This window comes from Papio anubis, chromosome 14 (assembly GCF_008728515.1).
Source record: "Papio anubis isolate 15944 chromosome 14, Panubis1.0, whole genome shotgun sequence".
Taxonomy (NCBI): Eukaryota; Metazoa; Chordata; class Mammalia; order Primates; family Cercopithecidae; genus Papio; species Papio anubis.
In genome coordinates this window covers 63,495,816-63,522,173 of record NC_044989.1, presented here as the reverse complement: position 1 = coordinate 63,522,173, position 26,358 = coordinate 63,495,816, and the positions used below count along the sequence as shown (strand labels likewise).

Here is a 26,358-nt window from a genome sequence, read left to right as displayed (position 1 = left end):
GCTAATACTTAAACACTCAGGTTTTTAAATGTTTATCATCTCTAGTAGCTGTGTATTGGTTTCTCATTGAGGTTTTAATTTGTATTTGCCTGATTAATAATGAGGTTGAACATCTTTTCATATGTTTCTTGTGATCTTGTTTCTTCTTCCTTGAAATGCCTATTCCTATGTTTTACTCATTTTTCCACTGAGTTCTTTGCCTTTTTCTCACTGATTTGCAGTAGTCTTTATATATTTTAGAAACTAATCCTTTGTCAGTGTTACAAATAACTCCTCCTAGGTTGTTGCTTATCTCTTTCCTGTCTTTGTGGCTGATGAAAAAAATTTTTGACTATATTAAAGACAAGAATGCACCATTATACCTTTATGGTATGCTTTTATATCTTGTTTAAGATGTCCTTCTTTATTTCCAATCTCATACAGATAATCTCCTTTTATTAAAGTTTTTACTTTTCACATTTGTCTTTAATCCATTGGGGTTTGGGGTGTGTGTGTGTGTGTGTGTGTGTGTGTGTGTGTGTGTGTTGTGTGTATGTGTTGGCTCCTGTGTCCTTTTAACCCTATTAGTCTTTGGCAGCAGCTTAAGTTTTATGGCATGAGATGTCCCAGACTCATCTTGTAAATTCCCTGTCTTACACCTAGAATCTACTATTTCTCCATTTCTTCTGTTTTCTCTGGATTTATCTTGGCCTTTAGACTTTAGTGGACAGATAAGAAATTCCTTTTTTTTTTCTCTCTCTCTCACCAGGACTAGTGGTTCACACCTGTAATCCCAGCACTTTAGGGGGTGGGTGGATCACGTGAGGCCAGAAATTCAAGACCAGTCTGGCCAACATGGTGAAAACCCGTCTCTACTTAAAAAAAAAAAAAAAAAAAAAAAAAAATATTAGCTGGTGTGGTGGTAAACGCCTGTGATCCCAGCTACTCGGCAGGCTGAGACACAAGAATCATTTGAACACAGGAGGCAGTGGTTGCAGTGAGCCAAGGTCATGCCACCACACTCCAGCCTGGGTGACAGAGTGAGACTCTGTCTCAAAAGAAAAAATTAACAACTTTTTTTTTCTTGATGCAGTGTCTCACTCTGTCACCCACACTGGAGTGCAGTGGCGTGATCATAGCTCACTGCAGCCTTGACCTCCCAAGCTCAAGCCATCCTCCCACCTCAGCCTCCTGAGTTGCTGGCACATTTTTATCAACTCTCAGGAATCAGCAGCAGAAAGACATTAATTGGTATCTCCAGTCCAGGCTTCATCCCAGGCTTCAAACTGATAATACCCACAAGCCATTGTTAAGATAACTGTCCCTTCTATGAAGTTCCATACCATCTTGTACTTTTCCTATCACCATAAATATCACTTTTTATTATAACTCTGGTTTAATTATCTCCTTCACTAGGCTGTAACTTTTTTTTTTTTTTTTTTTTTTTTTTTGAGACAGAGTCTCACTCTGTCACCAGACTGCAGTGCAGTGGCACGATCTTGGCTCACTGCAACCTCCGCCTCCGGGTTCAAGCACTTCTCCTGCCTCAGCCTCCCAAGTAGCTGAGATTACAGGCACGTGCCACCACTCCCAGCTAATTTTTGCATTTTTAGTACAGATGAGGTTTCACCATATTACCCAGGTTAGTCTCAAACTGCTGAGCTCAACTGATCTGCCCATGCTGTTCCCCCAAAGTGCTGGGATTACAGACATGAGCCACTGCACCCAGCCTATTAGGCTGTAACTTTCTGAAAGGCAGTATCTGCATGCATTTTACTCAACATCTTACTGTTAGCAACAGACATGGAATTCTATAGTGAATGTTTATAAAATAACATGGGCAAAAATGCATGAATAAAGAAGTCCTTGACTAGATGATATCCAAAACATAAGATATCTTAAACCAAACTCATCCTTTTCCCCTCACACTCCAAACTTGCTCCCTCATGTGTGGTCTTTGTCATTCTTGATTCTCTATAACCCACTTACAATTAATTCAACCAATCAAATTCAATTGATTATTGCTCCTACATATTTCTAGAATCTAGCCCTATAACCATTAAAATTTAGGTTAATCAATCATCTTCATTTGGAGTACTGCTTCCTAATTATTATCTTGTCTTTACTCTATACCCACTACCACTACCACCACCTCCTGAAATCTAGCCTCCACAATGCTGCTAAAGTAATCTACCTAAGTACCATTCCCCTCCCTAAAACCCCACAGGATGAAGTCCAAGCTCTTTATCATGGACTCTCCATTAACTAACTTGTGCTTTCCAGTTTTATTTCCTGCCACTTTCTACCTCAAAGAATCTAAGTTACTTCATTCTTATATCCCTAATACTTATTATATCACTTCGAACACTACAGGTGTCAATAAATGTTGACTGAACCAAACTAGACCTATGTAGACTTACGTACCTTCTCAGTAACACGTTTTACCAAAATTTTATTATGAAAAGTTTTAAATATACAGAAAAGTTCTAAGAATGTACAGTAAACATCCATATGCCCACTATTTGGATTTGACCATTAATGTCTTACAATAATTGTGTTATCACATATCTGTCCATTAACCTATCCCTTTATCAATCCATCTTATTTTTTTCAACTTTTATTATATTGAAACATCTTATTTTTTATACATTTCAAAGTAAGTTGCAGATATCTATACACTGAGCCTCTTTAGCCACTTTAGCATACATATTAACATGTTAAAAACTCTCAGCTGGGAGTGGTGGCTTATTATGCCTATAATCCCAGCACTTTGGCAGGCCGAGGCGGGTGGATCACAAGGTCAGGAGATCAAGGGCATAGTGGCCAACATGGTGAAACCCCATCTCTACTAAAAAATACAAAAATTAGCTGGGCATGGTGGTGTGCGCCTATAGTCCCAGCTAATCAGGAGGCGGAGGCAGAGATTGCAGTGAGCTAAGATTGCACGACTGCACTCCAGCCTGGGCAATACAGCAAGACTCTGTCTCAAAAACAAAACAAAACAGCTCTCAATAAACTAGGTTCTGAAGGAACATACCTCAAAATAATAAGAGCCATATATGACAAACCATAGCCAAAATCATACTGAATGGGCAAAAGCTGGAAACATTCCCCTAGAAAACTGACACAAGACAAGGATGCCCTCTCTCACCACTCCTATTCAACAGAGTATTGGAAGTTACAGCCAGAGCAATCAGGCAAGAGAAGGAAATAAAGGGCATCCAAATAGGAAGAGAGGAAGTCAAACTATCCCTGTTTGCAGACAACATGGTCCTATATCTAGAGAACCCCATAGTCTCAGCCCAGAAGCTCCTTCAGCTGATAAACAACTTCAGCAAAGTTTCAGGATACAAAATCAATGTACAAAAATCACCAGCATTCCTATACACCAACAACAGCCAAGCCAAGAGCCAAATCAGGAACACAATCCCATTCACAATTGTTACAAAAAGAATAAAATACCTAAGAATGCAGCTAATCCAAGAGGTGAAAGATCTCTACAATGAGAACTACAAAACACTGCTCAAAGAAATCAGAGATGACACAAATGGAAAAACATTCCATACTCATGAATAGGAAGAATCAATACTGTTAAAATGGCCATACTACCCAAAGCAATGTATAGATTCAATGCTATTCCTATTAAACTACCATTGAGATTCTTCACAGAACTAGATAAAAACTATTTTAAAATTCAGGCCCTTTTCTTTTGCAGTTGGAAAGCAGGTAGCCCAGGACAAGTTTTCAAGCCCATCATGCCCTCTGCCTGGAAACAGACTCAGGGCTGTTGTTGGGGGTCATGGTGGGAGTGAGACAGGCCCGTCAGTTTGCATGGAAGCTGGGTGAGGCCAGTGACTACCAGCTTTCCCCCACTTCCCTGACAAGCTACATTTCTCAGCAGAGGCAGCCATAATCCTCCTAGGTACCCAACTCCAGTGACCTGGGAATCTCACTCCCATCCCCCACAGCAGCCACAGCAAGACCTGCCCAGAGTCTGAGCTCAGACGTGCATAGCCCCACCCCGACCTGATGGTCCTTCCCTATCCACCCTGGTAGCAGAAGACAAACGGCTTATAATCTTCGGAGTGGCAGGGCCCCGCCCACCACCGGTCCCTCTCTATATTACTACAGCTGATGCTTTCTGGAAAGTGCACCTCCTGACAGGAGCCCAACCAACCCAAAAATAGAGCATTAAACCACCAAAGCCAAGAACCGTCATGGAATCCATTGCACAGCCCTGCCACCTCCACTGAAACAGGCACTGGTATCTACGACTGAGAGACCCACAAATGCTTCATATCACAGGACTCTGCAGACAACCCCCAGTACTAGCCTGGAGCCAGATAAACTTGCTGGGTGGCTGGACCCAGAAGAGAAACAATAATCATTGTAGTACAGCTCACAGGAAGCCACATCCATAGGAAAAGGGGGAGAGCACTACATTAAAGGAGCACCCTGTGGGACAAAAGAACCTAAACAGCAGCCTTCAGCCCTAAACGTTCCCTCCGATAGAGCCTACCCAAATGAGAAGGAACCAGAAAACAAACCCTGGTAATATGACAAAACAAGGCTCTTCAACACCCCCAAAAAATCACACTAGTTCACCAGCAGTGGATCCAAACCAAGAAAAAATCCCTGATTTATCTGAAAAAGAATTTAGGAGGTTGGTTATTAAGCTAAAGAGGGATGAACCAGAGAAAGGTGAAGCCCAAAACGTGAGGAAATCCAAAAAATGATGCAAGAAGTGAAGGGAGAAATGTTCAAGGAAATAGATAGCTTAAAGAAAAAACAACCAAAACCTCAGGAAACTTTGGACACACTTTTAGAAATGTGAAATGCTGCCCGGGCATGGTGGCTCACACCTCTAATCCCAGTACTTTGGGAGGGTGAGGCAGGCAGATCACAAGGCCAGGATTTTGAGACCATCTGGCCAACATGGTGAAACCCCGTCTCTACTAAAAATACAAAAATTAGCTGGACAAATTAACCAGGGAATCACTCGAACCCAGGAGGCGGAATTTGCATTGAGCCGTGCCATGGGTGACAGGGCGAGACTCTGTCTTAAAATAAAATAAAATAAAATAGGTGAATGCTCTGGAAAGTCTCACCAATAGAATTGAACAAGTAGAAGAAAGAAATTCAGAGCTCAAAAACAAGGTCTCTGAACTAACCCAATCCAACAAGGTCAAACAAAAAAGAATAAGAAAATATGAACAAAGTCATCAAGAAGTCTGGGATTATGTTAAATGACCAAACTTAAGAATAATCGGTGTTCCTGAGGAAGAAGAGAATTCTAAAAGCTTGGAAAACATATTCGGGGGAATAATCAAGGAAAATTTCCCCAGCCTTGCTAGAGACCTAGACATCCAAATACAAGCAGCACAAAGAACACCTGGAAAATTCATTGCAAAAAGATCTTCGCCTAGGCGCATTGTCATCAGGTTATCCAAAGTTAAGACAAAAGAAAGAAGCTTAAGACCTGTAAGACAGAAGCACCAGGTAACCTATAAAGGAAAACATATCAGATTAACAGCAGATATCTCAGCAGAAACCTTACAAGCCAGAAGAGATTGGCGCCCAATCTTCAGCCTCCTCAAACAAAACAATCATCAGCCAATAATTTAGTGTCCAGCAAAAGTAAGCATCATATATGAAGCAAAGATAGTCATTTTCAGACAAATGCTGAGAGAATTTGCCATTACCAAGCTACCACTATAAGAACTGCTAGAAGGAGCTCTAAATCTTGAAACAAATTCTGGAAACACATCAGAACAGAACCTCTTTAAAGCATAAATCACACAGGACCTATAAAACAAAACTACATGCTAAAAAGCAAAAACAACAAAAAAACCAAAGTACAAGGCAACAGAAAGCACAATGAATGCAATGGCACCTCACATTTCAATACTAACACTGAATGTAAATGGCCTAGCTCCTCTTAAAAGATACAGAACCACAGAATGGATAAGAACTCACCAACAAACTCTCTGCTGCCTTCAGAAGACTCACCTAACACATAAGGACTCACATAAACTTAAAGGGGCAGAAAAAGGCATTTCATGCAAATGGACACCAAAAGCAAGCAGAGGAAGCTATTCTTATATCAGACAAAACAAATTTTAAGTAACAGCAGTTAAAAGAGACCAAGAGGGACATTATATAATGGTAAAAACCTTGTCCAACAGGAAATATTACAATCCGAAAAACAGAGGCACCTGCAGTGACATGTGCCTGTAGTCCTAGCTACTCCAGGAGGCTGGGGCAGGAGAATCGCTTGAACTCAGGAGGCAGAAGTTGTAGTGAGCCAAGATCACACCACTGCACTCCAGCCTGGGTAACAGCAAAACTCTGTCTCAAAAAATATATATAGATGCACATGTGTATACACACACACACACCCCTAACACTGCACCTCCAAAATTTATATAACAATTACTAATAGACCTAAGAAACAATTACTAATAGACCTAAGAATAGACCTAAGACCTACACTACTCCACTGACAGCACTAGACAGGCCATCAAGACAGAAATTCAACAAAGAAACAATGGATTTAAACTATACCTTAGAACAAATGGACTTAACAGATATAAACAGAACATTTCATCCAACAACCACAGAACACACAGCACATGGAACTTTCTCCAAGATAGAGCATATAATAGCCCATAAAACGAGCCTCAATAAATTTTAAAAAATTGAAATGATATCAAGCACTCTCTCAGACCACAGTGGAATAAAACTGGAAATCAACTCCAAAAGGAACCTTCAGAACCATGCAAATACATGGAAATTAAATAACATGCTCCTGAATGAGCACTGAGTCAAAAATGAAATCAAGATGGAAATTAAAAAATTCTTTGAACTGAATGACAATAATGACACAACCTATCAAAACCTCTGGGATACAGCAAAGGCGGTGCTAAGATGAAAGTTCATAGCCCTAAGCACCTACATCAAAAAGACTGAAAGGGCACAAACTGACATTCTAAGGTCATACCTCAAGGAACTACAGAAACAAGAACAAACCAAACCCATACCCAGCAGAAATAAGAAAACTGCCAAGATCTGAGCAGAACTAAATGAAATGGAAACAAACAAAAAATACAAAAGATAAATGAGACAAAAAGCTGGTTCTTTGAAAAGATAAATAAAATTGATAGACCATTAGCAAGATTAACCAAGAGAAGAAGAGAGAAAAGCCAAATAACCTCACTAAGAAACAAAACAGGAGATATTACAACTGACATCACTGAAATACAAAAGATCATTCAAGGCTACTATGAACACCTTTATGCACATAAACTAGAAAACCTAGAAGAGATGGATAAATTCCTGGAAAAGTACAGCCCTTCTAGCTTAAATCAGGAAAAATTAGATACCCTGAACAGACCAATAACAAGCAGCAAGATTGAAATGGTAATTTTTAAAATTACCAAAAACAAAAAAATTTTAGGCCAGACGGATTCACAGCAGATTTCTATCAGAAATTCAAAGAAGAATTCGTACCAATCCTTTTGATACTATTCGACAAGATAGAGAAAGAAGAACCCTCCGTAATTCATTTTATGAAGCCAGCATCACCCTAATACCAAAACCAGGAAAGGACATAACCAAAAAAGAAAACTACAGACTGATATCCTTGATGAACACTGATGCTAAACTCCTTAACAAAATACAAGCTAACAGAATCCAACAACATAGCAAAAAGATAATCCACCATGTTCAAGTGGGTTTCATACCAGGGATGTAGGAATGGTTTAACATAATCAAGTCAATAAATGTGATACACCACAAAAACAAAATTAAAAGTAAAAATCAGCCAGGCACGGTGGCTCACGCCTGTAATCCCAGCACTTTGGGAGGCTGAGGCGGGCAGATCACAAGGTTAGGAGTTCGAGACCAGCCTGACCAACATGGTGAAACCCCGTCTCTACTAAAAACACAAAAATTAGCCGGGCCTGGTGGTGCATGCCTGTAATCCCAGCTACTCAGGGAGGCTGAGACAGGAGAATCACTTGAACCCAGGAGGTGGAGGCTGCAGGAGCTGAGATCATGCCATTGCACTCCAGCCTGGGCAACAGAGTGAAACTCTGTCTCAAAAAAAAAAAAAAAAAAAAAAGTAAAAATCACAAGATCATCTCAATAGATGCAGAAAAAGCATTCGACAAACTCCAGCATCCCTTTATGATTAAAACTCTCAGCAAAATCAGCATACAAAGGACATAACTTAATGTAATAAAGTCCATCTATGACAAACCCACAGCAAACATGATACTGAATGGGGGAAAAGTTGAAAGCATTCCCTCTGAGAACTGGAACAAGATAAGAATGTCTGCTCTCACCACTCCTCTTCAACATAGTACTGGAAGTCCTAGCCAGAGCAATAAGACAAGAGAAAGAAATAAAGGGCATCCAAATTGGTAAAGAGAAAGTCAAACTGTCACTATTTGCTGATGATACAATTGTTTACCTTGAAAACTCTAAGGACTCCTCCAGAAAGCTCCTAGAACTGATAAAAGAATTCAGCAAAGTTTCTGGATACAAGATTAACATACAAAAATCAGTAGCTCTTCTACACACCAACAACAACCAAGTGGAGAATCAGATCAAGAACTCAACCCCTTTTATAATAGCTGCAAAAAATAAAACAAAATACTTAGGAATATACCTAACCAAGGAGTTGAAAGACCTCTACAAGGAAAACTACAAAACACTGCTGAAAGAAATCACAGATGACACAAACAAATGGAAACACATCCCATGCTCATGAATGGGTAGAATCAATATTGTGAAAATGACCATACTGCCAAAAGCAATCTACATATTCATTATAGTCCCCATCAAAATACCACCATCATTCTTCACAGAATTAGAAAAAACAATTCTAAAATTCATATGGAACCAAAAAAGAGCCAAATAGCCAAAGCAAGACTAAGCAAAAAGAACAAATCTAGAGGAATCACACTACCTGATTTCAAACTATAAGGCCATAGACACCAAAACAGCATGGTACTGATATAAAAATAGGCACACAGATCAACGGAACAGAATAGAGAAGCCAGAAATAAATGCAAATACTTACAGCTTTGACAAAGCAAACAAAAACATAAAGTGGGGAAAGGACACCCTTTTCAACAAATGGTGCTGGGATAATTGGCTAGCCACATGTAGGAGAATGAAACTGGATCCTCATCTCTCACCTTATACAAAAATCAACTCAAGATAGATTAAGTACTTAAACCTAAGACGTGAAACTATAAAAATTTTAGAAGATCACATTGGAAAAACCCTTCTAGACATTGGCTTAGGCAAAGATTTCATTACCAAGAACCCAAAAGCAAATGCAATAAAAACAAAGATAAATATCTGGGACCTAATTAAACTAAAGAGCTTTTTCACAGGAAAAGAAACAGTCAGCAAACAGACAGCCCACAGAGTGGGAGAAAATCTTCACAATCTATGCATCTAACAAAAGACTAATATCCAGAATCTACAAAGAACTCAAATCAGCAAGAAAAAAACAAACAATCCCATAAAAAAGTGGGCTAAGGACATGAATGGACAAGTCTCAAAAGAACATATACAAATGGCCAACAAACATGAAAAAATGCTCAATATCACTAATGATCAGGGAAATGCAAATCAAAACCACAATGTGATACCACCTTACTCCTGCAAGAATGGCCATAATAAAAAAATCGAACAGTAGATGCTGGCATGGATGTGGTGAACAGGGAACACTTCGATACTGCTGGTGGGAATGTAAACTCGTACAGCCACTATGGAAAACAGTGTGGAGATTCCTTAAAGAACTAAAAGTAGAACTACCATTTGATCCAGCAATCCCACTACTGGGTGTCTACACAGGGGAAAAGAAGTGATTACTCAGAAAAGATACTTGTACATGCATTTTTATAGTGGAGCAATTCACAATTGCAAAATCATGGAACCAACCCAAATTCCCATCAATCAACGAGTAGCTAAAGAAACTGTGGTGTGTATATACCTACATATATATGTATATATACATGTGTATATATCTGTATGTACATGTATATGTGTATATACACACACACATATACATGCATACACAGTGGAATACTATGCAGCCATAAAAAGGAGTGAATTAATAGCATTTGTAGTGACCTGGATGAGATTAGAGACTTATTCTATGTGAAGTAACTCAGGAATGGAAACCAAACATCGTATGTTCTCACTAATATGTGGGAGCTAAGCTATGAGGACACAAAGGTATAAGAATGATACAAAGGACTTTGGGGACTTGCAGGGAAGAGTGGGAAGGGGGTGAGGGATAAAAGAGTACTCATATGGCGCAGTGTATACCCATATTTGATGGGTGCACCAAAATTTCCCAAATCATCACTAAAGAACTTACTCATGTAACCAAATACCACCTGTACCCAATAACTTATGGAAAAATTAATTAATTAAAATTAAAAATAAAATAGCAATATCTGGTGTTGCCAAGGTTGCAAGGAAATGGGCATTGGAATACACTGCTGAGCATGCACACATCAGCACAACCTCTCCACAGGGTAGCTTGACACTATGCATTGAAAGAGTTAAATGTGAACTCTAATTCACCCTCTGGAAATTCATCATAAAAAGATAATTAAGGATGAGTTCAAAAATTTAATCATAAGGATGCTCACTGCAGCGCAATATTTTATTACAAATAAAAGTTGGAAATAATCTAAATCACCAAACAGAGGAGTGTTAAATAAACTATGTGCACCCAAAAAAAAAAAAAAAATCATATGGAACCAAAGAAGAGTCCAAGAGGCCAAGGAAATCCTAAGCAAAAAAAAAAAAAAAAAAAAGCTGGAGGCATCAATGCTACCCAAATTCGAACTATACTACAGAACTACAGTAACCAAAACAGCATGGTACCTGTACAAAAACAGACACATGGACCAATGGAACAGAATAGAGAATGCAGAAATAACACTGCACACCTACAACTATCTGATCTTCAAAAACCCTGACAAAACAAGCAATGGAGAAACGAATCCCTATTCAATAAATGGTGCTGGGATAATTAACTAGCTAGATGTAGAAAACTGAAACTGGACCCCTTCATTAGATCATATACAAAAATTAACTCAAGATGGATTAAAGACTTAAATGTAAAACCCAAAACTATAAAAACCCTAAAAGAAAACCTAGGTAATACCATTCAGGACACAGGCACAGGCACAGATTTCATGATGAAGATGCCAAAAATAATTGCAACAAAAGCAAAATTGACTAACGGGATCCAATTAAACTAAAGAGCTTCTGCACAGCAAAAGAAGCTATCAACAGGGTAAACAGATAACCTGCAGAATGGGAGAAAATGTTTGTAAACTATGCATCTGACAAATGTGTAGTGTCTATAAGGAACTTAAATATACAAGAAGAAAAAAAAATCTATTAAAAGTAGGCAGCAGACACAAGCAGATACTTTTCAAGAGAATCATACATACGCCCAACAATCATGAAAAAATGCTCAACATCTTTGATCATCAGAGAAATGCAAATCAAAACCACAATGAGATACCACCTCACACCAATCAGAGTGACTATTAAAAAGTAAACAAACAGGCCGGGCGCGGTGGCTCAAGCCTGTAATCCCAGCACTTTGGGAGGCCGAGACGGGCGGATCACGAGGTCAGCAAATCGAGACCATCCTGGCTAACCCGGTGAAACCCCGTCTCTACTAAAAAATACAAAAAACTAGCCGGGCAAGGTGGCGGGCGCCTGTAGTCGCAGCTACTCAGGAGGCTGAGGCAGGAGAATGGCGTAAACCCGGGAGGCGGAGCTTGCAGTGAGCTGAGATCCGGCCACTGCATTCCAGCCTGGGCGACAGAGCGAGACTCCATCTCAAAAAAAAAAAAAAAAAAAAAAGTAAACAAACAAACAAAAAACAGATGTTGGCAGTTTGTGGAGAAAAAGGAATGTTTATACATTGTTGGTGGGTGTGTAAATTAGTTCAAACATTGTGGAAGACAGTGTGGTGATTCCTCAAAGTCCTAAAGACAGAAATGCCATTTGACCCAGCAATCCCATTACTGAGTATATACTCTAAGAAATATAGATCATTCTGTTATAAAGACATGCATGCATATGTTCATTGCAGCACTATTCACAATAGCAAAGACATGGAGACAACCTAAATGCCCATCAATAATAGACTGGATAAAGAAAATGTGGTACATATATAACATGGAATACTATGCAGGCATGAAAAAGAACAAGATCATGTCCCATGCAGGGACATGGATGGAGCTGGAGGCCATTACCCTTAGCAAACTAATACAGGAGCAGAAAACCAAATTTTGCATGTTCTCACTTACAAGTAGGAGCTAAATGATGACAACACATGGACACATAGAGGGAAAACAACAGACCATGAGGCCTACTGGAGGGTATTGGAGGGTGGAGGGTGGGAGAAAGGAGAGGATCAGTAAAAATAACTAATGGGTACTAGGCTTAATACCTGGATGATGAAATAATATATACAAAAACCTCAAATCCCCATAACACAAGTATACCTATGTAACAAACCTGCACGTGTATTCCTGAACCGAAAAGTTAAAAATATATATATTTGTTTATACTTCTTCCCCTCCCCCATAAAATGCACATAAGTGAAATGCATGCATCTTAAGTGTTCCATTATGTGTCTGTATATAATACATATTATATATTTTATTATACCCATATTATGATAGATTGTCTTTTTCTCTTCCTCTCTCTCTCTCTCTCTCTCACTGTCTCCATCAATCCCTGCACGACTTTTTTCCCAAACAATTTTCTTAAATTTTACATTCTGCTCAGACCTGAAATTAGTTTATGGTTAAAGTAAGCAGTGAACTATTTTTAAATCACTACTTATTTTAACCATGACTATAAACTTTAATTCCAAGAAAACTGTTTGGGTAAAAGTCCTCTGGGGAATATATATATATATAGTAATTCAAGTATAAAGTTCTCTGACACTTTGAATTAGTTTACTAAACCTTTGATGCTACAATGGCTACATCTTTAATAGAATACATTACTGCCTGTTTACTTCTCAAGAAAAAGTATGTCCCTCAAATTTCCTTGTTCAGTGCAGTGGCTTACACCTGTAATCCTAGCACTTTGGGAGGCCAATGTGGAAGGATCACTTAAGGCCTGGCGTTTGATCCAGCTTGGGCAACATAGTAGGACCCCATCTCTAAAAAAAATTTTTTTTAATTAGCCAGACATGGTACACGTGCCTGTAGTCCCAGGTACTCAGAAGGCTGAGGCAGGAGCATTGCCTGAGTCCAGGAGTTAGAGGCTGCAGTGAGCCATAATCACACCTCTGCACTCCAGCCTGGATGACAGAGTGAGACCCTGTCTCAAAACAAACAAACAAAAAAACTTAATTTCCTTGTTCATATTCTCTTTTGTGGAAAAACATAGAGAGGATTATGTTGCCATAATTATGAGAACTTTATTAACTTGAAATAACAACATTTCGCTGGGCACAGTGGCTCATGCCTATAATCATAACACTTTGGGAGGCTGAGGTGGGTGGATCACCTGAGGTCAGGAGTTCAAGACCAGCCTGGCCAACATGGTGAAACCTTGTCTCTACTAAAAATACAAAAAATTAGCTGGGCACAGTGACACACGCCTGTAATCCCAGCTACTCGGAAGGCTGAGGCAGGAGAATCCCTTGAATCCGGGAGGCCGAGGGCAGTAAGCCAAGATCGTGCCACTATACTCCAGCCAGGACAACAGAGCAAGACTCCATCTCAAAACAAAAGAAATAATGACATTTGAAGAACGATTAAATTAGCCTTTGTGGAAACAAAAAAATGTTCTGACAGTGCTTGGCTAATTCCTCCTTAAAGTTTATGAACACGTTCACAGAGATCTTAAAAACATCACGTGCCCTGAATTTAGTAGACTATTCTCTGATGGATGTGGTCCATTTTAAGATTTTTGCACACTTTATCCAGAGCTTTTTGTTTTGTTTTATTTGAGACAGGGTCTGGCTCTGTTGCCCAGGCTGGAGTGCAGTGGTGCAATCTCAGCTCACTGCAACTTCTGCCTCATGGCTTTAAGTGATCCTCCCACCTGAGCCTCCCAGGTAGCTACGACTACAGGCCCGTGCTACTGCGCCTGTAATTTTTGTATTTTTTGTAGAGATAGGGTTTCACCTTGTTGCTCAGGCTAGTCTCAAACTCCTGAGCTCAAGCAATCCACCTGCATTGGCCTTCCAAAGTGCTGGGGTTACAGGTGTGAGCCACAGTCCCCCTCCCCATCTTGAGCTTTGAAAAACACATTTAAATGGACCTTAACTTAGATACACAGCAATTTCCCTATAGTCAGCCACAATGAAGAAAAAATTAGGAAGTTCATAATTTTTTAAATATATACTTCAAAGATGGACACAATATTGATTTAATCAGAAGCCATCAGGTCACTAATAAATGAAGCAATTTGCATATGTGAATTTCACAAGTTTCATATTTTATACCAAGAACAAAGGGTTCTCAGAATTTCACATTTAAAACACCAGTGTTCAAAGTGCTCATATTATAAGCCAAGTATCTAAAACCTTTGAAAACACAGCATTCTATGAAAACAATATGTGTACATGTATGTGTGTGGGTGTGTGTGTATGCATATATATAAATTTAAAAAATACTTTTCAGGCATTCTGTGAAACTTAGCCAGAATTTAATTTTTATTTTCTTTATTTACATGTCAAGTGGGTATTATTGATCATAATTGTGATCTATTATATTGGAGCAGGAAAGGATATGAGTTAAATCATAGAAATAAAATACGTATTTTGGAGGAAGACAAAATAAAACTGGGGAAGAGAGAAATTATATTCTATAACTACAGAAGTGGGGTGGGCAAAATAACAAGGATTTGACCAGGTAGGATTAGAATTTCACTAAAGTTCTCACACTGCATATATTATTCAGGGTTGCATTGACAATGGAGTCCCCTTCCCATGCAGTAAGGAAACCACATACAACCAGAGGAAACAATGATTAGAAAACCCCTAGGAAGAACGATGTCAGCAAAATGTGATTAAGAAGCTTCAGACCCTCATTCTCCTTAATAAACATTAGAGAAACAACTATACAGTGGCTAAATAACTTTATAGGAACCCTGGAAAACAGTCAAAGGTCTACAGAAACCAAGTAAACAATCAAGAACAAGCTACATTCCGAACAGTAGGACACGTCATGGCATTTTTGCTCACCCTTGTTCCACCCCTCCCCAGCCGTTGTCTTGGTTTGGAGGAGATGGCAGTTCCCAATTCCACCTGTATTAGTCCATTCTCATGCTGCTATGAATAAATATCCAAGACTGGGTAATTTATAAAGGAAAGAGGTTTAGTTGACTCACAGTTCTGCATAGCTGGGGAGACCTCAGGAACCTTATAATCATGGCAAAAGGCAAAGGAGAAGCAGACACCTTCTTTACAGGGCAGCAGGACAGAGTGAATGCCAGCAGGGGAAATGCCAGATGCTTATAAAACCATCAAATCTTGTGAGAACTCATCACTATCATGAGAATGGCATGGAGAAAACTGCCCCCATGATTCAATTACCTCTACTTGGTCCCACCCTTGACACATGGGGATTATTATAATTCAAGGTGAGATTTGGGTGGGGACACAGAGCCAAATCATATCACCATCCCTTGAACCAAAAGGAACAAGGCTGACCTTATTTGCAAAATTCTAACTTGTCTACAGGCTGCCTGAAGAATTGATCCCTGATTCACCTAACTCAGATCTCTGCTAGGAGACAAGCATGGCCTTAATCTCAGATGAGGAGAAGCAGTAGTCATGGCTCAGGAAAGCTGCAGAGAGACTGAACCTACAGATGCCTGGGGCAAAAGATTATAGGTGGAGACATATGACAGACCATCAAGACCCCACAAAGCTCTCTTGGGAAATTTAAGACAATTAAAAGCAGCCATCTATACAGAGATTCAAAAAACCACAAACAGGTCCAGGCAAGATGCATGCTCAGTAAAGATCTGAGAAGACCTTCAGTTTTCTCTTTGATGTGATCTCAAAATTCAGAAGCAAGGCCAAGATAATTAGGAAAGGACTTCCAAGGCAAAGAGCCAGTCTACAGAGAATGGGAGAAGTAGCTGTTTTTGGTTTTGGTTTTGTTCTCAAATCCCCAACATAATTATTGTGAATTTAAAATCCCAAAATCACAATGCATAAAAAGAAACAGGGAAACACAGACCATTCAATAATAATAATAAATTGGCAGAAACTATCCCTGAAAAAATAGAGGTATCAGACTTACTAGAAAAAGATTTTCAAACAATTGTTTTAAATACGTTCAAACAGTAAAGAACAACATGGACAGAGACCTAAAGGAAATCAGGTGAACAATATGAACAAAGGGGAATTTCAATAGAGATAGACATTATTACAAGAACCAACCAGAAATTCTGGAAATAAAAAATAAAATGGGCACATTGGGGATAGTCAAACTTAAAAATTCACTAGAGGGATTCAACAGCAGACTTGGACAGAAGAAAGAATAAACAAGCTTAAAGATAACTTATTTGAAATGATCTAGTATGAGGTACAAAAAGAACGAAAGAATAAAAAAGTGAATAGAGCTTAAGAGACACTATCAAGCAGGACAGTATATCCATTATTAAGATCCCAGAAGGGGAACACAATAAGAAAAATGTAGGGAACTTATTTGAAATATAATGGCCAAAAACTTACCCAATCTGAGGACAGAGATAGATATATAAACTCAAGAAGCTCAACAAACTCTAAATATAATAAACCCAAAGAGACACACAACAAGATACATTATAATCAAACTGCTGAAAGTCAAAGATAAAGAGATAATCTTGAGAGTTACAAGAGAAAAATGACTCATCACATACAAAGGAGCCTAATAAGATTATCAGCAAATTTCTTAGTATGAATCTTGCAGGCTAAAAAGGATGGGAAAGTATATTCAAAAACATCAACCGGGCCGGGCATGGTGGCTCACACTTGTAATCCCAGCACTTTGGGAGGCCGAGGCAGGCATACCACTTGAGATAAGGAGTTCGAGCCTGGCCAACATGGTGAAACTCCATCTCTACTAAAAATACAAAATATTAGCCGGGCATAGTGGTACACACCTGTAATCCCAGCTACTTGGGAGGCTGAGACAGGAGAATCGCTGGAACCTGGGAGGTGGAGGTTGCAGTGAGCCAAGATTGCACCACTGTACTCCAACCTGGGGACAGAGCAAGACCCTATCTCAAAAAATAAGAATAATAATAATAATACTGTATCTAGAAAAACTGTCCTTCAAATGTGAAGAAATTATGATATTCCTAGATAAAAGATGTATCGTCAACACCACTAGATGTTCCCTACAAGAAATGCTAAAGAGAGTCCTTCAAATTGAAACAAAAAGATACTAGACAGCTATACAAAGTCACATGAAAGTATAATGTTCTCCATTAAAGGTAAACATATGGGCAACTATAGAATCCTGTATTATTGTAATTCTGGTGCATAAATCCACTTTTAATTCTTGTATAGAATCTATAAAATTACACAAAAAACTATAAATCTAAGTTAATGGATACATAATATATAAATGTAAGTTTTAACAATAACAAAAGGAGGAACTAACTAAAGGAGAATTTTTGTATGCTAATGAAGATTAGTTGTTATCAATGTAATATAAATTGAATAAATTTGAAATCCGTTATGTAATCACAATGTTAGGCACCAAGAAAAATATCTATATAGTACACACAAAAGGAAATGAAAAGGGAATCAAAGTATGTCACTATAAAAAAAAATCAATGGATTACAAAGGGAGGGCAGTAAGAAAAGAAATTAGGGACCAAAAAGCCACAAGACATGGAGAAAACAGATGACAAATCAGCAATAGTAAATCCTTCCATATCAATAATTACTTTAAATATGAATAATCCAACTCACTCAAAAGACATATTGACTGAATGGATTTTTTTAAAAAATCTAACACTCTGCTGCACACAAGAGACTCATTTTAGATCCAACACATAAGCTGAAATGGAAAGGATGGATAAAATATTTCATGTAAATAGTAACCACAAGAGAGCAGGGGTACCTATAATGGTATCAGATAAAATAGACTTTCAATGAAAAATCGTCACAAGAGACTAGGAAGGATAATATATAACGATTAAAGAGTCAATTCACCAAGATACGATGATTATAAATATGTATGCACTAAACATCAGAACTCTTAAATATACAAAGCAAACATTAACAATTGAAGAAATAGACAGCACTGCAGTAATATTAGGAGACTTCAATAATCTGCTTTCAATAATCGATACGACAACCAGACAGAAGATCAATCAGGACAACAGAAGACTTGAACAACACTACAGACCAATTAGATGGAAAAGACACATACAGAACTCTCCACTCAATTCCTATCAAAATCTCAATATATCTTTGCAGAAACAGAAAAAAAAAAAATACTCATCCTTAAATTAATATGGAAAATCAAGAGACCTTGAAAAGCCAAATCAATCTTGAAAACAAACAATAAAGTTGAAGAACTCACACTTTCTGACTTCAAAATTTACTACAAAGCTACAGTAATCAAAAGATGGTACTAGCATAAAGACAGACATATAGAACCATGGAACAGAATTGAGAACCTAAATAAAACCTTTGTGTATGTGGATAAATGATTTCTGACAAGGGTGCCAAGACCATTTAATGGGGGAAAAGACGTTCTTTTCATCAAATGTTGCTGGAAAAACAGGATGTCCATATACAAAAGTATGAAGTTAGACTCTTACCTTACACCGTATACAAAAATCAACTCAAAATGTATCAAAGATCTACACACAGGCCTACAACTATAATTCTCTTGGAAGAAAACATAGGAGAAAACGTTGTAACATTGAATTTGGCAATGATTTCACAGGTAAAACACCAAAAGTACAGGCAATAAAAACAACAAAAAAAAACAGATGAATTAGACTTCATTAAAATTATTGTTTGTCCATCAAAGGATACTATCAACAGAGTAAAAAGGCAACCCACACAACAGGAGAAAATACAGTTGGCCCTCTGTATCCATGGGCTTCTCATCTGTGGATTCCACCAACAACAGATTGAAAACATTTGGGAAAAAACCGTCTGTACTGAACACGTACAGACTTTTTTTCTTGTAAATTATTCCCTAACTAATACAGTATAATAATGATTTACATAATAATTACATTGTATTAGGTATTATAAGTAATGCAGAGATTAAAGTATATGTGAGGATGTGTATAGATTATATGCAAATACTATGCATTTAATAACAGGGACATAAGCATCTGCAGATTTTAGTATCTGTAGGGGGTCCTGGAACCAACCCCCACAAATACTGAAGGACAACTGTATTTGCAAATCACATATATAATAAGTGACAAATAACCAGAATATAGAAAGAACTATAACCCAATAAAAAAAATTTAATGTACAAAGAACTTCCAAGATAAACAAATGGACAAAAAGTACGTGAAATGATGTTCAACATCACTAATTGTTAGGAAAATGCAGATCAGACCACAATGAGAAACTACTTTACATACATTGGGAAGGCCATTATTTGATTTTAGCCAAAAGGCTGAGAAGCAATAAGATGGCCATTATCAAAAAACAGAAAGCAAAAAGTGTTGATAAGGATGTGGAGAAACTAGAATATTTGTACATTGCCAGTGGGAATATAAAATGGTATTGCCATGGAAAACAGTATGGTAGTTCCTAAAAAAATTAAACATAAAACCATTATATGATCCAGCAATTTTACTTCTGGTATACACCCAAAGAATTGAAAGCAGGGACAAGAACAGATATTTTTACACCCATGTTCATAGCAACATTAGTCACAATACCCAAAAGGTGAAAACAACCAAAATGGTCACTGACAGATGAATGAACAAACAAAAGGTGGTATATACTTATAATGAAATATTATTCAGCCCTAAAAAGGGAATGAAATTCTGATACCTGCTACAGCATGGATGAACTTTGCAGACATTATGCTAAGCGAAATAAGTAAAGACCTGAAATAAGTAAAGGCTCAAAAGGACAAATATTGTATTACTCCACTTATATGAAGCACCTGGAATAGTCAAATTCTTAGAGACACAACGTAGAAGAACACCAGGCGCGGTGGCTCACGTCTGTAATCCCAGCACTTTCAGAGGCCAAGGTGGGTGGATCACCTGAGGTCAGGAGTTCGAGACCAGCCTGACTAACATGGAGAAACCTAATAAAAATACAAATTTAGCAGGGCATGGTGGTACATGCCTGTAATCCCAGTTACTCAGGAGGTTGAGGCAGGATAATTGCTTGAACCCAGGAGGCGGAGGTTGTGGTGAGCCGAGATTGCGTCACTGCACTCCAGCCTGGGCAACAAGAGCAAAATTCCATCTCAAAAAAGTAGAAGAGTGGTTATCAGAGGCTTAAAGAAGTACAAAATGGGAAATTGTTATTTAATGAGTACAGAATTTCAGTTTGGAATGATTACAAAGTTCTGGAGATGGAGAGTGGTGATGGTTACACGATGACGTGAATGTGCCTAATCCCACTAAAGTATACACTTAAAAAATAAAGTAGTAAATTTTATGTTATATATATTTTACCACAATACAAAACAAAGGAAAGGGAAAAGAAAGAAATGAAACCACTAGTGGTCTAGTTACCTCTTGGGAACATTCTGGAAAAAATTTGTGCTAACGACAGAAACGGAAGGAAAAAGTTTTAATTCTCCTTTAAACTTTAATAGGTAAATTTAGAGGTTATCGTGGGGCTACACGTTTGAGTGAGTTTCTAGGTATGGGGCATACCTCTTGTTTCCTCCCACTGATTTTGCTCTTAGTCAAGGGTAATAAATCATATAGTTACATACCTATGTTGTCTTGTTTGTACTACTCATTGGCATACTGTCTGAAAGAAATCTTTTTTTTTTTTTTTTTTTTTTTTTTGAGGTGGAGTATCATTCTGTCACCCAGGCTGGAGTGCAGAGGTGTGATCTCAGCTTACTGCAACCTCTGTCTCCCGGGTTCAAGTGATTCTCCTGCCTCTGCCTCCAGAGTAGCAAATTGTGCTACTTTATCATTTTTAGAGGTTTCACACTTATACTTCAAGATGCTCTATTAATGTAATTGTCAACATGTAAATACCGTGTATGTGCATATATATATATACGTATATGTGTGTGTGTGTGTGTGTGTGTGCATGTATAAAAATTAAAAATTAAAAAAAAAAACTGAAAAGCAAGCTGGGTGTGGTGGTGTATCCTTATAGTCCCAGCTCCTCTGGAGGCTGAGGTCGGGGAACTGCTTGAGCCCAGGAGTTTTAGGCCAGCATGGAGAACCTAGCAAGACTCAATCTCTAAATTTTTAACTGAAAAACAAACTAAACATGTCCTAGAGTTTTGAAAAGGATAGACATTCTAGTCACATAGATGTTTCTTATAACTCTTCTTTATAAGGTGAAATAATTATATTAAATCATAATTCACTAAAGGCATTCCTGTGGAAAGGTGAAATGACAAGTTCTAAATACATTCCTTTCTGATGGCTTACTTAACACAGAAGTTAGAAAGTTAGTTAGCTTATCTATCAACTTGTCTCTCTTACGTACCAGAAGCCTCAAGCCAATCTTTGGCAAGTGCTAGACTGTAGTCAGTTGGAGACTGCATTTTCTACAAAAATGTCAAGTACCAAACTGCAATGTTGATGAAAAAGAAACCTATATATGATACCAAATATGCAAGAAGCAGAGTTCAATTTCACAATGTTCAGTAGTGAAACTTGAATAGCTGGTCAGCTTACTCAGAAAAGCATCTCCTGCCACATAGGTTGGACCACTAGCTAGCATGCTTATAAGCAAAAGCCTTAAATGATAGGAATAGAGAATCAGAGGAGTTAATCATAAAGCAGCCTGTGGAACTAGTATTGTTAGTACATTAAAAAACTATAGTTGGGAAAAAAAAAAAACACTTCACAGAGAAATAAGAACAAAATTATAATCCCAACTCTGCCACGAACTAACTTTGGACGAAACACTTAACCCACATGAGCCTCAACTTGTTCATCTATAAAATAGAAGAATTTCAGATTAGGGAGTTTTAAGATTTCTTCCATCCCTAAAATATTACACTTCTGGGATTTAATTATTATTAAACCAAATCAGAAAGTTCAAGAGAGACCATTAGTAACAGAGAGGAAATCGAACATAATAAACTGTGAGATGATCACTGCTTGTATTAAAATTTAAAACTGTATTAAGTGAGCAACATGTCAAAATCCAGTTTATAGCAAAGCTTAACCTGTCTGCTGAATTCACTTACAAAAGTCTGTGCACATTTAAAGGAAAGTGACCTGATATCACCCAACATTAGGTAACAGCAAAAGGGTGTGGCTCAGAAAATGCACTTAACCATATGTAGAAAGCAATGAGGGACTGGGGAAAACCCTTTTGTTGCTGTAAAATTACTACAAGAATTAACATGTAGTTTCATTCAGTCAAGGCTGAGCACAATTTCAACACATTAACAAGAAAATGAAGATCAGTCTTCCTTGGAACCACAGCTTCCTATTACTGAACAAAATCACCTCCTCCCAAACTAGGAAACAAACAAAGCAAAACTACCAATTCTACAGTGTTTATCCAGAAGCTTAAAATTTCATAAGCTTTTGGTCCAATAATTCTATTTCTACAGTTCTATACCAAGGAAACAATCCTACAAACAGGGAAAAAAAAAAAAAAAAAAAACTTTATGCCTAAGAAAATCTATCATAGGGTTATTTATGAAAAAGAAGAAATTAGAACCAATATAAATTTAACCAAAAAAGGAGTGGTTAAATAAAGCCATAGTATTTAATGGAATAATAAAATTCAGCCATTAAAAACAGACTATGTAGGAACACTGAAAAGTTTTGAAGTGTTGTGAGGCCAAAAAAAAAAGAAAGAAAGAAAAAAGATACAGAATTACATATACAATACAATTCGAGCTGTGTTTAAAATAAATAAAACGTGGAGAAAAAGAGACTAGAAGCAAATTCATGTTAACTTTAGTTTTGTATAACTGATAGGACTATGAGTAAAGTTTCATACTTTTCTGTTTTCCAAATTTTATTTAATGATTATGTTTTATTTCAAATAATGTTTAAAAAATTGAATGTAAAATAAATTATTTTATAAATCTTCAAAATATCCCTCTAAGGTACATAGAGTATAAGTCAAGGTTATATAGCATTGGAAACCTTGGAAATGCCCTGAAGTCTTTTTAAAATGCAATGGATTTTAAAGGAAATCCTCCAAAGGAATATTTTTTGTTTTTTTAAATCCTGGAGGATCTTGAGAAGTTAATTCTATGATTCTTACTTTTTAAAATGTAATTCCTAAGGTAAGAGAGGATTAAATCATGGATAGAAGACACTACATAACATCAACAACATGGCTGAACGACATGATACTTCTTAGGTATGCCATCAGTCTTCTAGCAACAAGTATATCTAGATATTAGGAAAATAAAATAATTTATCTAGGATCTCTGTCAGTTGATGAACAAGGCCAAAACCTAACTCATTTTCTCAATGACCATTCTCGTGGTATAGAAACTAGACTTTGATATGGTAGTTTATAAGCCAAGAGTTGAAGCTTATGTTTTTAAAATGACAGTGCTTAGTTTTCTTTTTAAATTGAAAGCTACCTAAAAGCCTGGAACTTGCCAGCACACACTCAAGCCCCAGGCACTATTAAATTACGCATTCTTCTTGCTACCTGTTTTTCCAGGTTTGTTTTTTTTTTTTTTTCCAATTTTGTGTACATCAAGATCTACAGGCACATACCTACATACATGTGTTGCCCCTATTTTTTAGCCCCATATCTGTTTCCTTTGAGATGTGACTACTTAAAATAGTATAAATGCAGACTTTCTGAAAGGCTTCTCTTAGTAAAAATAACTTTTAAGATATAACTTACAGAATAAATTTATTTTTAAAAATTATTTTCACCTATACTTTAAGTAAAATGTCTCCAATTATGACATGATAGTGTAAGTGCTATTATCCCTACTCTCTTTACCTTTTACTTTTACCATTTCAACTCTGAGTAGGTTATCTCCAAATTTTAAAAAATGTCCCCACTGTTTTATTTTTCACATATTACTCATCTTTAGTCTTATCTTCACACGTTATCCAACTTCAGAAGCCCATAAAATCTTCTGTTTTTCTGTAACTGATAGAGATGGGCGGAAAGTGCAAAAGAAAGAATAATAAATGGGAAATAGATAAAGTTGTTGTCAATATTTCTTTGAAGCTTCATAAAATTTTATGAAAGTCTTATAAAACCACAATCTTTTCTATTTTATAAGCCATTACCTCAAGAGCCGCTATCAAATACTCAGTAAAACACCCAAAATTAGGAAATATGTTATATAATACCTTTTAGAATACACAGTATTTTAAAATCACACTGTAGAATCCAAATGATGACCCATAGTTTGCAATTTTTCATTGGAGGAACCCTCAGATGCTTCTAAATTTCAATTACCATCCTGTCGTTTCTTTGCCTCTTAATGCTTATTATTTCTTGACTAGTTTTTATGAATATCATATCAAAATTTTGATGATCAAGTCAGGTAAGTATACAGTTCTCTTATGTATCTATGTGCAGTACATTTTAAACTATTTTGTTTCACTATTTTTAAGTACTTAAAAATAATAAAGATACAAATGTTAAGTCAATTACTTCTTACTCTGCTTAAACATTAAGTTATTTTAAATATTTTAAATATTTTAAATTATTATTTTAATTGTTTTTATTTGTTTATTTGCAGGAAATCAGAGATGGTGGTTCTCTCAGAATGATTCACTTTGGTCTGGTGTAAACATTAAGAAAAAAAGAAACCCGCCTTCTTCATATCTAAACTCTTTCATGGCCTGATACAGACTTAATATCCCCCGTGTGGATTTTTAACAAGAGACAGTATGAATTGTATAAATTAGTTAAGAGTTTTGAGTGTTTTCAAAATAAAGTTTTATTATTTCAAAAACATGCAGCATAACAGCAAAGTGATCCTAAGTAAAAGTCCTTAACCTACTTATTTTCAATAATGTAAAATTTTGAAAGTATCTTAAATTGTACATTGATTAGGTGCTACAAAAATAGAATATTTAAACTTTGTTCTGCCAGGTACTTTAAAAAAGGGGCAGTAGGGGGCAGGCGTAGCGCTCACATCTGTAGTCCCAGTGCTTTAGGAGGCCAAGGCTGAAGGATCACTTGAGCCCAGGAGTTCAAGAATAGCCTGTGCAACATAGTGAAACGCTGTCTCTAGAAAATATTTTAAAAATTAGCCAGGCATGGTGGTACATGCTTGTGAAGCTGAGGCAGGAGAACTGCTTGAGCCCAGGAGTTCAAGGCTACAGTGAGCCGTGATCACGCCACTACATTCTAACCTGGGCAACAGACCTGTCTCCAAAAAAGAAAGAAAGAAAGTCCTCTTCTGCTCTTGTTTACATTATTAATTTACATTACAAATACAGTACTTGTTATGCAAATTTTCAGCCCAGACCCACTGTTAGAAGACAATTCTCCATGGTTCTCTCAAATTACTGCTATGAGTAATTTGCCCTGACTGCCCCTTAGAATGCAGATACAGTTTCCCTCTGGAGAAAGGGGCAGGCATGCTTATCAACTATTATATGAGATTTGAGTTCTTTAAGCTCAGAATGCCTCTCCTTTACACTGCCCATTGAGTGTGCAGGTGTCATCTAGCCCTCTTAACATTGCTCTATAGGAGTAGGGCTCAGAAAATCCATGAAAAAAAATAAAAGAAAAAAATGCCTATACCCTGGTTACTATCATTTGTCTCTGACTTAGGAGTCTCATGTCTTCTAACAGCATCCATGAAACTATAGTGTGGTAACTTCTAAGCTACTAAGTAGGGTAAAATCTCATACCCTTCACAGTTATCGACACCCATTCTTTAGCAGATCACTGATATTTCACAATTATAGACATCTATAGGCCAGGCGCGGTGGCTCATGCCTGTAATCCCAGCACTTTGGGAGGCCGAGGTGGGCTGATCACGAGGTCAGGAGATTGAGACTATCCTAGACAACACAGTAAAACCCCATCTCTACTAAAAATAAAAAATAAAAAAATTAGCCAGGCGTGGCGGCATGCACCTGTAGTCCCAACTACTTGGGAGGTTGAGGCAGAATGGCATGAACCCGGAGGGCAGAGGTTGCAGTGAGCCGAGATTATGCCACTACACTCCAGTCTGGGCGACACAGTGAGACTTAGTCTCAAAAAAATATATATAT

General features: G+C 37.4%; 1 protein-coding gene across 7 annotated transcripts in view; it reads left to right on the top strand.

Annotated features, from left to right (window-relative positions):
* Positions 1-25,087, top strand: part of WDPCP (WD repeat containing planar cell polarity effector) — a 479,815-nt gene extending 454,728 nt beyond the window's left edge. For all 7 annotated transcript variants that reach the window (XM_021924873.2, XM_021924877.2, XM_021924876.2 and 4 more), the window contains one exon: positions 24,870-25,087. In XM_021924873.2, the coding sequence (XP_021780565.1) occupies positions 24,870-24,920 (51 nt within the window). In that variant the 3' untranslated portion in view covers positions 24,921-25,087. The remainder of the gene's footprint in view (positions 1-24,869) is intronic.
* The last annotated feature ends 1,271 nt before the right edge of the window (positions 25,088-26,358 follow it).